Source organism: Medicago truncatula, chromosome 8 (genome assembly GCF_003473485.1).
Source record: "Medicago truncatula cultivar Jemalong A17 chromosome 8, MtrunA17r5.0-ANR, whole genome shotgun sequence".
NCBI classification, from domain to species: Eukaryota; Viridiplantae; Streptophyta; class Magnoliopsida; order Fabales; family Fabaceae; genus Medicago; species Medicago truncatula.
The window spans coordinates 25793021-25807635 of record NC_053049.1 but is presented as its reverse complement, the minus strand read 5'-3'; the positions used below and the strand labels follow the sequence as shown (position 1 = coordinate 25807635).

The 14615-nt window shown below is 33.6% G+C and overlaps 1 protein-coding gene across 1 annotated transcript; it reads right to left on the bottom strand.

Moving 5' to 3' along the window:
* Positions 1 to 2444: 2444 nt before the first annotated feature.
* On the bottom strand, positions 2445 to 4378 carry LOC25502634 (NAD(P)H dehydrogenase (quinone) FQR1). The gene is made up of 4 exons (XM_013590184.3): positions 4218 to 4378; positions 3781 to 3874; positions 3257 to 3519; positions 2445 to 2869 (listed from the first exon to the last, which is right to left on the bottom strand). The coding sequence occupies exons 1-4, from the start codon at positions 4238 to 4240 to the stop codon at positions 2638 to 2640; spliced, it is 612 nt and encodes a 203-aa protein (XP_013445638.1). The 5' UTR covers positions 4241 to 4378; the 3' UTR covers positions 2445 to 2637.
* Positions 4379 to 14615: the final 10237 nt, after the last annotated feature.

The window sequence follows — 14615 nt, the reverse complement described above, 5'->3', positions numbered from 1 at the left end:
AGCAGTTTTCTTCAGATGCTCAGAATTTCTTTTTCTTTCCATTGTTCTTCCAAGACCTATTGAAATAACTTGAGTAACCTTTGGTCCTGTACACTTGAACAATTATTAGTAATAACCAATTGACAATTTTTAATACCTTGTTATCATCAAAACTTAATAAGGTTCATTGTGAAACACATTTTGTTCCAACAAGACAGTCCGGACACGCGTTGAAGGACCATTCAGTGACTGCTGACTGGTGCTCCAACATTCTTCAACTGATCAGAAAGTTGCTTAAAGCGCTGACAATATGCAGAAACATTAGGGAAATCCTCCATGTGAGTGGATGAAAAATCTTGTTCAAGGACAACGGCACGGGAGTTTTGATTGTCCTCAAAGATATCAGCCAAACGTTTCTAGGCAGCCATGGCAGTGGATCCTTTTTCCATAATGGTGGTAATAAGATCAAAGGAGATGGTGGAATAGATCCATTGAAAAACAGTTGAATCAAGAATTGTCCTAAAACAATTCAACCCACATGGTGTAGTGATCCTTTTCCAATTCGAGCACAAAAGGAATGCTATTTTTGATGTTGGTGATGGCAAGGGCCGGATGAAAATCGGATTTCGCCGAAGCAGTAGCGGAGAGCGTTGAAGCGGCGGCAGATGACATGGCAGAAGCGGAAGACATGTTAACGGTGGTGAAGCGAAGTGTAGCGACTAAACACAATTGAAACAGAATATGAAATTGAAAATAAAACAAAATCCGATGCAGCCACAAGAGTGCAATAACAGAAACTACAAATAGAATCACAACAGAGAAATGGGAATCACACAAAATAGAGGAAGGGGCCGGATTTGTGCAAACAGAACATAAAAAGGGTTGACCGGAATCCGGCAAGAGGTGGGCGGCTTGGCAGTGGGCCTAATTGTGGATTGTGGCGGCGGCATTATGTTATGGAAGAACAGGCGGCGACAAATGTCGGTTTGATTTAATTATGAACAATTGTAAAAGATATTGTATTTTTCTTGTTTATGACAGAGTTTCAATGTTGTATAATTTATATTGCCTTTGGAAATGCTCTGGTTTAATTACAGGTAAAAACTGGCTGAAAAATGGTTTGGAAATGCTTTAGAATTATGCAGAACCCACTGTCTGCATAATTTTTTTCCTCGGTAGTTAACTGCCAAGGTTTTCCTCGGCAGTTAATTGCCGAGAGAGCAAAAGCGTATTTTACTCGTGTGCCTATGCAACTAATTAGCCAATTGCAACATAGAGATTGCTAGGATTACTCTCACTTAGGAGGATATTACAATTAATCTTATATCAATACAATTGTGCTATGACAACTTGATTGATGTACAACATGGTATTTTCTAAACAATCTTTTTCAATCTCTTTCTTTAAACCGAATGTCATAAGATATTCATTGATAGACATTGGATTCCTAAGGTCTCATGGTTGTGAATAGATTACACAAACTTGTTATCACACCATTTCTCTCTCTTTTTTTTTTTTTTTTTTTTTTTTTGTGTATAGCCATTAATTAATTAAAAGCATTGTATATATTTCTTGAGTTCTGGTGCTCAACACATTCTTTCTTTGGCTTGAAGAGCTTGTTGTTTAACTTTTTCCTGGTTCCTTTGCTTCAGCCTCAACTCATGTGCTTCTAGTGAAGTATGCAATTCTTCTAACTTCATCTCATAAAGATCCTTTAAATTTTCAATCACAACAACAATATGATAAAAAATTCATTCACCATATCCCAAGCACCCTTCATTGTTTCCTCTTCAATTACTTTTTCAAAGATATTCAAATCCACACATTGATGAATCAAGAATAGACCTTTCCAATCTTTCTTCTTGTGTTCATGATGTGTTGCCATTTGTGCATCAGTAACATTGTTCTCCAATGCAGGTATGCCATAAATCACGATTTCAAGCACATTTTGAAATATGAATATGACCTTCATTTGTGCACACCACCAATCATAATTTTCTCCTTTGATAACTGACAGATTTGGAGTGAATTGATTTGATGTTGTGCTTATCCATTCGACATTGATTATCTTGAAGCTTGAATCAAACGGGGCTATATTATACCAATTTGTTGGAATAATTTGATGAATGTGTTAATGTTGAAGTTGAATGTAACAGAAAAGATAGAAAAAAAAAAAAGAAAAATAGCTTGAAACTTGTTTATTCAATATCAGGGAATGAGTACAAATACAATGATCATTGTGTCTTATATACATGAGCTAACTAACAAGCTAAAAATTATCAACAAACTTAACAAATTTTAACTAACTTGTATCACAAGTAACCAATCTGAGACCAAATTAGTTATCTTGTTTCACAAACAATTAGCATCTAACCATGAATTATTCACTCTAATAACCAATTCAAAAAAGACAGAGAGAAAAGAACATATCAGGTATTTTTTAAGCCTAAATGATAAGACAAACATTCTTGCTTTATTCAATAAACATTACACCATGTAATTGAAAAGTAGTACTTAATACAAAACCACAAATTTTATTTCTGAAATATAAAAAACTGTTACTTGCAAGCACATTAAATGAAAAAAGAAGAACTAATTAAACTAATGATTTTCAAGCATCTTCGAATTGTACGTGTATGTGGATTGAATTCAACAACATTATGCAGCTTCCTTGAGTTTCTTTGTGATTGTAGCAATATACATTCCTTGGTGAAATGCTTGTTCCAACTCAAGCTTAGTTGGCTGTCTCGATCCATCACCAGCATATGTTCCTGAACCATATGGACTTCCACCTTTCACTTCTCCCATCTCAAACATTCCAGCACCAAATGTATACCCAATTGGAACAAATAGCATTCCATGATGAACCAATTGAGTTATAGCAGTGAGCCTGACATAGATTAAATCCACAATTACTTAACATAAATATTTCATTTATCCGATCTAATAGATTTAGATTTCATGCACCAACTATCAAATCAAAATCAGACGATTTCAAGTTTGACTTAGTATATTTAATCAAATTTATAAATTTGTAACATGTTCGGTCTAATCTTTTGACCGGATGGTAAAGACTGTGTCAATGTGTCGAATGTCTGATTTAGTATATTTTTTGGTTGATAGTGAAATCGCCAAAATCACAATGACATTATAATTTTATAAAGCTCTAAAGTGTATAGCTTTTAACAAAAATTACAGTGGTTAGCCGCGATTCTGTAATTCTCATAAACATTCCAAACAATGCACTAGGAGAATATGATCGAGTAAAGGCTCTTACGCTGTAGTCTCTTGGCCACCGCCTTGGGAACTGGTGCTGTAGAAGATTCCAGCAGGCTTACCGGCAAGCTGTTGTGTTTTCCATAGTCCACCAGTTGCATCTAGAAAGGCTTTAAACTGAGCAGCCATCATTCCAAATCTTGTTGGAAATCCAAAGACAAAACCATCACCTTCGGTTAGTTCATTCGGGGTAATGATTGGTACATCACTCTTGGGTGGTGCTCTCATCTTACCAAGTACCTCTTCTGGCAATATTTCTGGTACCTGCTCATATATATGATCAACAGAGAAAATTTTAACAACCTAACTCCCCTTTTGCCGTCGAAATGGTAAAAGATTCTGGGAACATTTGATGTGTTGGGTGGACGTTTAATCCACAATACTTCTCCATATCATTAATGTGTGTGAGAATCGCCGATAGATACTTCGAAATCAAAATAACAAGAACTAATGCAGAGTGTTTGCAACATTTAATTGAATTTATATTATTAAGAACTACGATACATGAAACATAAATATACATGCCTGCCATAGTTTGGCTTCAACACCTTCAACAGACTCTGCCCCTTTCTTTATTTCTTCTGCTAGTCTTTCTACATGTCCATACATTGAATAGTACCTGCCATAATAATTTTGACATTTTTAAGAGACTTGCATAGGAAGCATAAAATTTGTGTTTGTCTATTATAATGATAGTATTTTTAATTCTTCTGTCTCTCATTTACCACAATATTTAAGATAATAATTGTTAAAAAATAATATTTTGGTTTTAAAAAATTGATTTTCTCTACAATAATATGGTAACAAACTGTCTTTGGAAATGTTCATTTAGTGAATTATTTCAATTAAGCTGATAAAAAATTATTAAAATGCAGAAAATAAAATAATATGTCGATCGATAATGATAAATAAAGATGAAGAAAAGAAAATAATGTTGACAGAAAAGATATAAAATTACATACACAATATAAACTTTGACAGCCATTGATGATCTTGTATAAGTATCTATGAGTTTCTTTCTATGCTTAATTTATAACGAACACTTGAATTGTGGAATGCAAAATAGAGGAGAGAGCAAGCCATATTTATATTTGAATTATACCATATAGTACTAATAAGGTGGCTTTGACTTTCAAATTTGTTAGGATCAAATATATAATACCCAATAATATATGGTAGAGACCGACACCGTCTATTACTACCGCGAAGATCATTAATGATGATAAGGTGGCGTCACGCTTACATTTCAACTAATTCAAAAATGTTCTAAAGCGGCCTTAGATTCTGCTGGGGAGTCCACGACCGATCACTACTATAAACAAAAATTTGTATTGTAGATTTATTTATTTAACGATGTATATGGTCTTTATTATATACCACATATGACATTTAATAAATAAATATAAAAAGGTTGATTTTTGTTTATAATAGTGATTGAAAAATGTATATTTCTAGTTTTTTTTTAAGCTTAAATATGTCATTATTCATTGCATTTTATTACATTTTGGTATACTTTTAAATAACTTGCTTTGAATCATTGATATCTTCATAATTTGGTGTTAAATTTGAACATATAGATTGTGTTATCCTCTCAAGATAACATTACCTACACTTTCAAAAAATATCCATAAAAATGGGTTGAAAGCGAGGTAAAAGAATATCCATCGTCATTTTTATTTTTGTCAATTTTTTATTTTTATCGTTATCAATACAACCATCCAACCCTTATCCCACTAAGTGAGCTTAACAAAGGACAACACGATGCACTAAAGCTCCCGTATACGCAGGATCTACGAAGGAATCCCACCATTTGATGTATTATACACAATCTTACTCTATTTTTTATCGATATCAATAACAGTAATAAAATAGGTTCAAATGTCATATTATAAACCAACAGGTTTGAAAGAATAATACTATTATAGTAAATACTTGGATTCTTTAAATTTATAATTAAATTTAAATATTTTATAATTAATTTTACAATTTTAGATTAGAAAATTTAATTTTTTTGGAAAGAATATAAATTTAATTTTAATTTCCTTATTTCATCAATTTTAATAATTTGTCCAATAGTGCTCGTGAACATAGTTTTATTTTTCCCTAAACCTTCTTTAAAAAGGATTTTTTTTTCTTTAAAAAAATAAAACATAATAATATCATTGGAAGATTTTTAAAAAAAAATGGTCCAGAGACTACTAAAGTGTAGAGACCAATATCAAAAAGTGCATAGACTAATGATATTTTTATGTCAAAAAAATAATAAATAAAATTATAATAAAAAGTTGGAATATTTTAATTCTGAAATTTATTGTCTTTTAGTGTGCCATGTTGCATGTAATAATTGATCCATATGATACACCATTAGTTTTGATTTTTTTAACAAAAACTTAAACAGAAGGAATATTTGCAAGATCATTACAAAGTGCAGGACTAATGACATATTTAAGCTTTTATTTACAACACCTGACAATTTCGATTCCATTACAAATCTAGACTCAAACTGAGGGTTAAGTGTTCTGGCTCGTACCCGAAGGCCAAGCCGGTTAGAAATTTGAAAAATACCTCGATATTTATGTTTTCATAAGAACAGGACTAACAAAAATAAAAAATTTGTCAACAAACCATGTGTATGAGCAATCAAGATAGTACAAGACAAATTAAAGAATAATGTCATTCTTTGGTCTTAATACAATCGTTTGTGACGCAGTACAGAAACGTAGGGTTAGGGCAAGCGCTAAGCTAGATAGAAAATAACAAGTTTGCTAAAGCTAGATAGAAAATAACAAGTTTACAAGCGACAAACTTGTGAAAATAGGGTTGCAAGCGACAAACCTATCAAAATAAGGGTTTCCGAAATCCACCTAAATTGAGAGAAAAGTCTCGAATATTATTAATGAATAAAAGTGTGCCTCTTAGGCTACATAAGTTCCGCTTATATAGCGAAAGAAATAACAAACCTGTGAGCCGAAATAAAATAAAACGAAATAAAAATAGAAAGTTCTAGAAAATTACTAAGATTTGGTTAAATAATAAATACTATAAAATTACTAAGAAACCCTTCTACATTAGTCTCCTCCACCTCTGAAGAACTCGACCCGGAGTTTTCATTTTGATAAAGAGCTTCCCATGCATGTTGACTCCTCCAATGAACAAAAGACCACCACCCTCCTGGTTCCCATTGAAAAAATGTGGTAGCATGCCGGATACTTTCTAGATCCATCATTTTACCCAAAGTAAGACCATGTAATAGCATGCTTCCAAAAGAAATATTAACATTCTCCTCATGGAATAAATGATTTATGGAATATGGTGTTTGAATTAGCATAGACGCTAGCATTGTTTGGTCATAATCATTTCTCTCACATAAGTTTCTGAAAACATTATCATTGTCAATTTTCATCCACTTTCTGTTACCAAATAATATTATGTTTCCAAGTTTTATAGTATCAATAGAATGTCCTTCTGCTGCAACAATTGTTCCATCCGGTGAAGGGTCGAAATTGAATTGTTTTTTGAACCAACATTGCTTTACTTTAACTTAGCTAAGGTCTTCAATTCCGAGATTATTGATTTATCATCATCCTTAAACAGTTCATAAAGTTCTTTGATCGACAACTTTTCCAAACATATTTCTCCGTCTGCATATTCTACTGTTGAATGAAGAACCCATCTTTCACTTGCAGTAGAACAGCTCGGCTTCCTGCTATGACAGTAAGCGCAACTTAGATTTTTAGTTGAGAAGCCTTTAATTGGAATCGTTGACAAAAGCTCTGGAAATGCCATCATAATCGTGAAACATGGCTTAACAAGAAGATTGTGCAGCTTTTCGGATAACTCAGGCAACAACTTTAAATTAAGTGGTGGCGACCGTCCTGTGACATCTGAAATCTTAGTAGAGAAACTATGTTCTTATCTGATGCAACAAGTCCTTTAAACTGACCAAGATTTTGTCCATCCCTATTAGCTTCGATTTCAGGTAACCTAGCAAATACTGCTTGAATAAGCTCAAGCATCGTGTACCTTGAACTTCTTTGTAGTAAATCTCCTCTGTTCACAGATTGTTGCACAACTTGAAAACATGCATCCACAAGTGTGCAAACAGCTTGATCAGTGAGTAAAATTGAAGCTTTATGGTGCATTCTCTGAAGCAATTTATCAGGAGGAATAAGCCTAGAATCGTGTGCAATTTCTGTATTGTGAACCTCTATCTTTCCATACACTGGCATTGACACCACCTTGCGCTCAATTAAAAGGCCATTCCAACACAAATGAAGTTTAGGTTCCCTACTTCTATTTTCATCACCACGAGTAATCGTTTCACTCTCTTTGGAAAATTCAATATCAGCATTGGAGACATGATCTTCAAAGATAAAATCTGCTTCTCGCTCGGTATCAACCATAAAATCGTGGGTAGAAAATTCGGTTTGAATTGAGGCTGAAGATTTGCTCGGTAAAACCCCAATCATCTTCCTTAAACTTCACCCTTTTCATTCTCGCGACAATGAGTCCTAATCCCATTGTTGAATTGTAATTAGGAGCTGAAGATGGACCTTGCATTTTAGTAATAGCTTGAACATGTCGCGATGCTCCAACAGCATGCCTTCTAACCAAGTGTCCGCGAACAACAGCTTGCAATTTCACTACATTCTTACTATTTAGAAGTGCTCTCCGAACCAAATATCCTCTAATTGAAGCCTGGATTATTAATGCAGCAGATTCCGGAGGATTGACATCCACCATACTCTCAATTTCGGTGATAATTGTTCCTGGCATATCCGAGCATGCATTGGAGGATAACTGTAGCTTCTCATTAGAGAAATCTGTTGTACAAATCTTCTCGATAACATTAGGCGCTGCTGAAGTATCCTTATTTGTCAAAGATGTGGTCTCTCTTGTTATCACAATATTGCTAAGCACATAATTAATCTCACACTTCACCAGAGCACCATCCCTGTTTATTGTTGCATCCATTTGTTCAACTAGATCTACACAAACTTCATTATTGGCATACATAGGATCAGATGTTCTCCAAAGAGCACAAGCTGTCGTCCTGCTTGGAACCGTGTCGCTCACATTGGAGTTGTTGTTGGTCACAACACTAAATACTTTGCTTACATATTTGGCGGAGCTGCAATCTCTTGCAGGTTATTAGGTTCTGTAGTTAGTGGAAAGTCGTTGTCTAACATATCATCCAACAAATCAGTCTTCTCCATACAAACAACAGATTCGGTGACTGAATGATCTTCAACCGGTTCCACAACGTCGGAAACGCTTCAGTCGTCCGAGAAGCGTCGATCTCCTCTTTCAACGGCGTAAGAATTCTTAGAATATACGTTATCAAAACAGAATGTCTAGCAATATCTTTAACCATCTTACGCGAACACGAGTTACGTACAATTCTGGAAGCATGTCTCAAAAGGTCGGACAAGGAGTAATCTTTGCTGTAACAAAACGGACAACGATATATTGAATCGGAGATTTCAAATTTGTAGTAATCATCCTTCAACCTTGTGTAATATCTACGCTCATAGTATTCCAAATCAGATTCATTGCTATATTTGGATTTTCGGTACGTAACAATAATAGGGATGTTATTACGAACTCTGATAACTTGAATTGGTTCTCCTCCTCTGTTCAGATTGTTTATGTTGTTGTCGTTGTTGTTGTTGTCAACCTTAGCTGTCCACGCCGCCATCTGAACAGACAAAGCTTTGATGTCGTGGTAAGAGTCGCGGTTACGGAAGCGTAGGGTTAGCAAGCGCTAAACCTAGATAGAAAAGAACAAGTTTGCAAGCGACAAACTTGTGAAAATAAGGTTGCAAGCGACAAACCTATCAAAATAAGGGTTTCCAGAATGCACCAGAATTGAGAGAAAAGTCTCGAATATTATTTATGAATAAAAGTGTGCCTCTTAGGCATAAGTTCCGCTTATATAGTGAAAGAAATAACAAACATGTGGGTCGAAATAAAATAAAACGAAATAAAAATAGAAAGTTCTAGAAAATTACTAAGATTTGATTAAATAATAAATACTATAAAATTACTAAGAAACCCTCCTACATCAATTTGGATGTCCAAACAAAGAAAAATGTACAACTATATTTGAGGTAATGACAAATAGTTACATTGATTGCTATATTTGAATACCTACACCCATGATCTAGATCAAGTACTGAAGATTACACCGCCTAACTTTTATTTAACTCAAAAACTATTAAGATCTTCAAAGTACAAATAATTGATTCTCTCATAGCTTTTTCAACAACGATATCACTTAAAGACAAAGAAAAACAACACATCCTTGTATTGTAGAGTACATATCCTTATAACAGCTATATCTCTTATCGTATTCTCCTAATGTTATATAAAGATAAAAAACTTACATTGAGAGAATTGTATGTGTTGTTCTTGATGCAATTAGTATCAAAGAACATTGAGATCATCAATGTCACAAGAGATATCATCAATGTCACAAGAGAGATTGAATGGCTAGGCAACCTTGTCAATCGAAAAGGATCTGTTGAAGAACATTTATGTTAATGTTATTATTAATGATTTTGCATCTCAAAATGCTCGAAGGAGACCACAATCTTGGAGGATGTGTTGTAAAACAATTGTAGATTCTCAATGGTTGGCTACATGTCCTAGTTTTATCAGGGCTGGTTTTTCTTGAGATAGGTTTGGTATGCCTACATATAGTTTTACTTAACTTTGTTTGGTTAGGTTCGGCCTCTCTTCTTATTTTGTTTTGTAATTCTTTTTTATTAACAATATATAGGATGACGTGCATTTGACAGACAATGTTTTGGGGTGTCAATAAAGTTTCCATTTCAAAATATTGTATTACCGTGACATGGGGTGGCAGCATAGCTGGGATGTCAACCGCAACAAATAATGCATGTCACATTCATCTTTTCTTAAAAAAAATTATGATATATTATGTAAGAGTGGTCTTTTCCACAAACTTGGCCTAAGACCCATAAATGTCATGAACAAGCTATGTTTGTCTAGACTCCAATGTGTAGTTGCTTTCTTCATCGTTGCAATTTTTAACTGTGATTCCACCTATCGCACATTATTTACAAACACAGTAATTATGTATGTACATCGGTGCAGTTTGATTCTATTTTGAGCTTAAAATTCAGCCAATCTACAAGATAAAAAAAAAAAAAAAAAACATGTAGTTTGGTTTGATTCAATCAACTTTATAAAGAAAAATACCATGGAAACAAACCTTAGAGGAGTAGTTGGTGTTTTTGGGACACATGGATGAAGATTGTTGAGGATACTTAGCTCGAAGGCTTAGAGACGTTCCTGTTGTAGATAATTACGAGTTTTAAAGCTCTACGTTATAAGGAATGTATTGCTCAGGTAAGGATACTATCTTAAAACACCATAGTTACTTAAATGCGTAAATGGTTTATGTGCTATAGTGTATGTTTGTCCAATGTAGGATTTGTAAGTTATCGATGTGATTATGATATGTTGATGTGCTTTGTTTTCATATGATTTGTGGATAAATATATGAAATGTTTGTTGATTTGTGAAATGTTGTTTCATATGAATTGCGAAAAATATGTGAACTACCGATTGAGGCATGTTAAAATATGTGAATTTTCAGTTGCGGCATGTTATTATTACTACATATGTTGAGTGATATGTAAGAGTTGCATTTGCACATATTGAGTGGACAATATATGCTCATGCATTTCATAGTACGTGTTAGTCAGTTGAGATGCACGGGGAGTGGGCTTTCGTGAAGGAACCCACCTTAAATATACGAGATTTATTGAGTCTTGGTTGCCTGACCATTGTGGGGGGTTTACCCCAGATGTGTCTGAATGGGGGATCACATGATTGCTCGACCATTGTAGGGGGTTTGCCTCAGATGTGTCAGCATGAGAATCATGATTTTCTTAGTCAGTTTTGCCTACGATCGTCTGTGGAGTTTGCATCTATTAGGCTAATAGTGCATCATTGTACTTTGTTTGTTTAATGTTTATTTTGATGTCATTTACCATGATTGTATGCCATACATGTTGTATTTTTGTAATTATGTTATTTTTAGATCGTGACCCTTTACTTTAATCTATGGATTGGGCTTTGCCCCACATCAAAATAGGGAATTTGCTTTGTGGGAATGGCAAAGACATTTGAAGGTGTATAGTAGATTGGCAGCCAGGCTTGATGCCATTTGGTGGGTCTTGTACATCGTAGTTCATAGTTAAGTTCATAGTTAAGGACCAGTTTAGTTTTTTACTTGTAGAATCTATGTCTATTTGCCCTACATTTGGTGGGCATAGGTGTAAATAATACTACCATGAGAAATAAATATTCATGACTATTTTTTGTTTTACTTTGGGCATGTTTTGAAATTGAAAACTCATTATCTAAAATTGTTTTATAAAATGTGGCATTTGATTTAGATTGTTATTGTAAAAAATGCTTTGAAATGATTATTTACTCTTATTTTAAATTAATGATGACGAACGTGAAATCATTTAACACATGGTTTTGAGTTGTTTAAAAAGAAAAAAAAAATGCACTCTCGTTTAGAAAATTTGGGCTGTTACAAAATTTCAAACCAATCGGTTTGAATTGGTTCAATTTTTTTAAAAATAAATCCCGTTATGGATTAATACAAGCTAGTAGGAAATGGTTCTCAAAACTTTCAAATGCTTTACTTCACTTTGATTTTTATCATTCTAACGGCTACGGTTATGGTGCATAAGGAAATTCTTATGCACCCTGCATAAATCCAGAAATGGTTTCTATGAGTTGTATTCCAAAATCATTAGATGTACTTAATGGTTTTCAGCACCCTGCATATATCATAGTATATTTTGTATAAAATTATGCCAAAACCATTTCTGGATTTATGCAGAGTGCATAAGGATTTCCTTATGCACCATAACCGCACCCAAGCTATGGGCCTAAAAAAAATTAACTCTGATACCCACTCCACTTAAATAAAAAATATATATGGTACTTTTTTACACGTTTGAGGTTTTTCTAGACTTTAGTTCTCTTATCTGAACATAAATCTGCTACTATCAAACCACCCCCAATTTGTATAATCACTTAATCAGTCAATTTGAAATACTATTTCATTGAAAGTATCACAACAATGATTTCTTTTTCACATAAACCATTCGTTTTTCCTTTTCCCACAACGGATAAATGACAAATCCAAACGACGCCGTTAGTAAATTCTACCACTCTTTCACTTAATTTTTTGTATTTCGTTTCATGTTTAGAAGCTCTTATTCTATTTTTTTAATAAAGCATAATTACACAAAAAAAAATTGCGTTTTTATTTTATTGGGGGCTTATTTTAAATAGAGAGTTGAGCCCCTATTTCATAAGGACGACCATGTTCATTTTTAATAAGTAAGAAACATATTTCTTTTTATCATTGTGTTAGTCTACGTTGATGATAGTATACTTGCAGGTAATTCTGAATCTGAGATAGATTTAGTAAAGAAATTTTGCATTCATCTTTTCATTTCAAAGACCTTGGAAACTTGAAGTTTTTTCTTCGATTGGAGATTTCACGCTCTAAGGAAGGCATCAATGTATGTCAAAGGAAATACACCCTTGATATTCTATCAGACACGAGTTTGCGACAAACCAGCCAGCACGCCTATGGTTGAAGACTGTAAACAACTATAAAATTAAATGGTCGCACCTCATGATCCTACATCGTACAGAAGAATCGTTGTTCGTTTGATCTATTTGACCAACGGCCAAATATCTCCTTTTCTATGTAATACCTCAGTTAATTCATGAAATCACCAACTGAAGATCACTATTTGGCAGCAATAAGGATTATCAAATACTTGAAAAATGCACAAGCACTGGGTTTGTTATTCCCACCAGCATGCGTTTAGCGACTCTGATTGGGCTACTTGTTCGGAAACTAGAAAATCTATGACAGCCACTGTATTATCCTTGGATCATCATTAATTTCCTAGAAATCAAAGAAACAAGTATATGTTCATCCTCTGAAGCAGAATATAGGGTGGTTTCCTCCACAACAGGTGAACTCGAATGGTTGACATTTCTCCTTCATGATCTTCAGATTCTTACATAAGCGTTGGCAGATCCTTGATTTCTCAACATAAATATTTCATTCATCAGATCTAATAACTTTAGATTTCATGCACCGACCATCAGATCAAAATCAAGCGATCCAAGTTCTGACTTTAGTATTTTTAATTGGGTTAATGGTGCTTTACCCCTGTAATATAGGTCATTTTTTGTTTTCCGCCGTAAAATATTTTTTTTGATTTATCCCCTGTAAATTTTTATTTTTTTTGGAATATCCCCGTAATAGGTCATAAAAAAACGAAAAAATTCTAAAAATAAAAAATAAAGTCGTTTTTTTATGACCTATTAGGGGGGTATTCCAAAAAAAAATATTTTACAGGAGGTAAATCAAAAAAAATATTTTACAGGGGGGAAAACAAAAAATGACCTATATTACAGAGGGTAAAGCACCATTAACCCTTTTTTCTTATACTTGACTCAAAAGATATTAAAGGCAAACAATTAACGGTTAGCCTTAATGAAAATCTTTTAGAATCTCCACTTGATACTATTCTTCATCTATATTATATGGACTATTTGATTGTCCCTTTAGATTATGTTTGAAACTGAATAGTTGTTTCTTCTGCACCTATGCTTTTATATTTCATTCATATGCTTCAATATTGTCATATCTACTTAATAGGCTCAACTTCACTCCCTTCACATAAACTTACCTAGTACTTCTTTTTTATTGCAAAGGCAAAATATACTTATACTATTAAAACCACATCCAAGCACAAGACGTGCAAGAATGAAACAAGAAGATAAACATACATAAATTGTTTAGCTATCCATAAACAACAACAATGAGACACAAGAAAACTCCCAAAACCCAACAATATTCATTTAATTCTTTCATATCCTCTCTGATTTCAAAATAGTGGTTGAAGCCACATGGTAATGAATGATAATAGTGTATAGGCTAAACTAGACTTTTCGCCCCCTATGTTTTAAAATGTTGCAATTTTGACCCCCTATTAAAAAAAATGACAATTTTGGCCCCTTTCATCCAAAAATTGCTGAGAAGACGCCACATGTTTAAAAAAAAGGGCCATAATCGCAACTTTTTGTAAAGATAAGGGGTCAAAAAGCATATTTCCATAAACATAGGGGATCACTTTTGCCATTTTTTTTAATAGGGGGTCAAAATTGCAACATTTTGAAACATAAGGGGCGAAAAGTCTAGTTTAGCCTAGTGTATATTGTCACTTGATATAATTTCCATAATCAGATAAGTATTGCAAACTAAAACCATTAGAAACAATGTC

Excerpts from the sequence above, each read along its gene's own strand:
- LOC25502634 (XM_013590184.3), bottom strand. The coding sequence starts at position 4,240 with ATGGCTGTCAAAGTTTATATTGT. Across the intron at positions 3,520-3,780 it reads TTGAAGCCAAACTATGGCAG|GTACCAGAAATATTGCCAGA; the intron begins GCATGTATATTT and ends ATATATGAGCAG. Across the intron at positions 2,870-3,256 it reads GGTGGCCAAGAGACTACAGC|GCTCACTGCTATAACTCAAT; the intron begins GTAAGAGCCTTT and ends AATCTATGTCAG.